General features: G+C 40.1%; 1 protein-coding gene across 1 annotated transcript; it reads left to right on the forward strand.

Annotated features, from left to right (window-relative positions):
• Positions 1-542: 542 nt before the first annotated feature.
• On the forward strand, positions 543-1,218 carry LOC114925797 (uncharacterized). The gene is made up of 2 exons (XM_029294930.1): positions 543-581; positions 706-1,218. The coding sequence occupies exons 1-2, from the start codon at positions 543-545 to the stop codon at positions 1,216-1,218; spliced, it is 552 nt and encodes a 183-aa protein (XP_029150763.1).
• The last annotated feature ends 315 nt before the right edge of the window (positions 1,219-1,533 follow it).

Raw genomic sequence — 1,533 nt, forward strand, 5'->3', positions numbered from 1 at the left:
ACTACCTCAGTTTGTATAAGATGCCAAAGGCAGTAGCGAAGAAGTTGATCTCCTTACAAAGACGGTTCTTATGGAGTAAAGAGGATGGGCGGGTTGGGCTGCCGCTAGTGAGATGGGAGGTAGTGATGGCCCTTAAAAAGGCGAGTGGATTGGGAGTAGGCGATGCAGTGGTTCGGAATACAGCTCTTCTGTTTAAATGGTGGTGGCGGTTTTTGAAAGAGGATTGCCCCTTATGGAAAAAAGTAGTGTGTTCTTGTAATAACTTGAATCCTTCTGAGATGCTACGGGGTCAACCTGTTCCCCTGAGAGGGGGCCCGTGGAAGGATATTTGTCAGTTTCAAATAAGAGAGCCACAAGTCAGGGAAAAGATGATTAGTGGCTTGTCAATGGAAGCAGAAAACGGGCAGAACAATCCGGTTTTGGGAGGATGTTTGGGTAACTGGTGGTGTCTTGAAGGAACTGTTTCCAAGACTTTTCTCGGTCTCAAACCTTAAAGGATCTGTTATAGGGGACTGTGGGTTTTGGGATGGGCTAGAGTGGATATGGAGCTTCCAGTGGAGACGGGAGTTGTTTCAATGGGAGTTAGAACTTTTGAACCAACTTCATGTCATCCTACGCTTAGTTACGCTAACAACTAAGAGAGATGATCGGGTGGTTTGGAAATTTGATAGAAGTAGTGTTTTTTCTACTAACTCCTTTGTGCAGGTGATGCAGGACGCAGTACTCTCGGAGGAAATAACAAGCTATAGTTTCACAAGTGCTATCTGGAGGGGTTTCATCCCGCCAAGGGTTGAATTATTTTCTTGGTTTGTTTTGATTGAGAGGGTGAATACTAAAGACAGATTGTGCAGATTAGGTGTCATAGACCAGCTTGATAATATGTGTGCTTTGTGCTGCAAGTCTGTGGAGTCTGCTTTTCATCTCTTTCTTGGTTGTGAGCTCACTTGGCAGGTGTGGAGTGCTTGGCTGTTCGCTCTGGGAAGAGAATGGTCCATTCCAGGTACACTGAAGCAACACTTTGAGAGCTGGACGAATGCTTCACAAAGAAAGTATGAGAGGAAGCGGTGGTTGATTGGTTTCTTTGCTGTAATTTGGGCAATTTGGCTTGAGAGGAATGATAGGGTGTTCCGTAATCAAGACTCAGGTGTGGTGGAAATCATTAACAGGTCCTTTATGCTATCTGACGAATGGATTAGTGGTACTACTCTTGGTTGTTGATAGCAATGCCGAAGATGACTAGGGGTTATTTACCATGTTGGGTTGTTAGTGATGTTTTTAATTTAGTTGTACTTATGTTTATTCCTGTTTGCTCCACCGGTGGTGTAGAGCCTTTTCATTCAAAAAAAATTAATTAAAAAAAATTTTGTATATTGTCTATTTATCAATTATAAATTTTTTGTTTATGTCCTACATCAAAATTATATATTTAAAATTACTATAAAATTTTAAATAATTAATATATATATATATATATATATATATATATTAAATTATTAATACGCATATTCTATATGCATTTAATCTATACTTTTA

Source organism: Arachis hypogaea, chromosome 18 (assembly GCF_003086295.3).
Source record: "Arachis hypogaea cultivar Tifrunner chromosome 18, arahy.Tifrunner.gnm2.J5K5, whole genome shotgun sequence".
Taxonomy (NCBI): domain Eukaryota; kingdom Viridiplantae; phylum Streptophyta; class Magnoliopsida; order Fabales; family Fabaceae; genus Arachis; species Arachis hypogaea.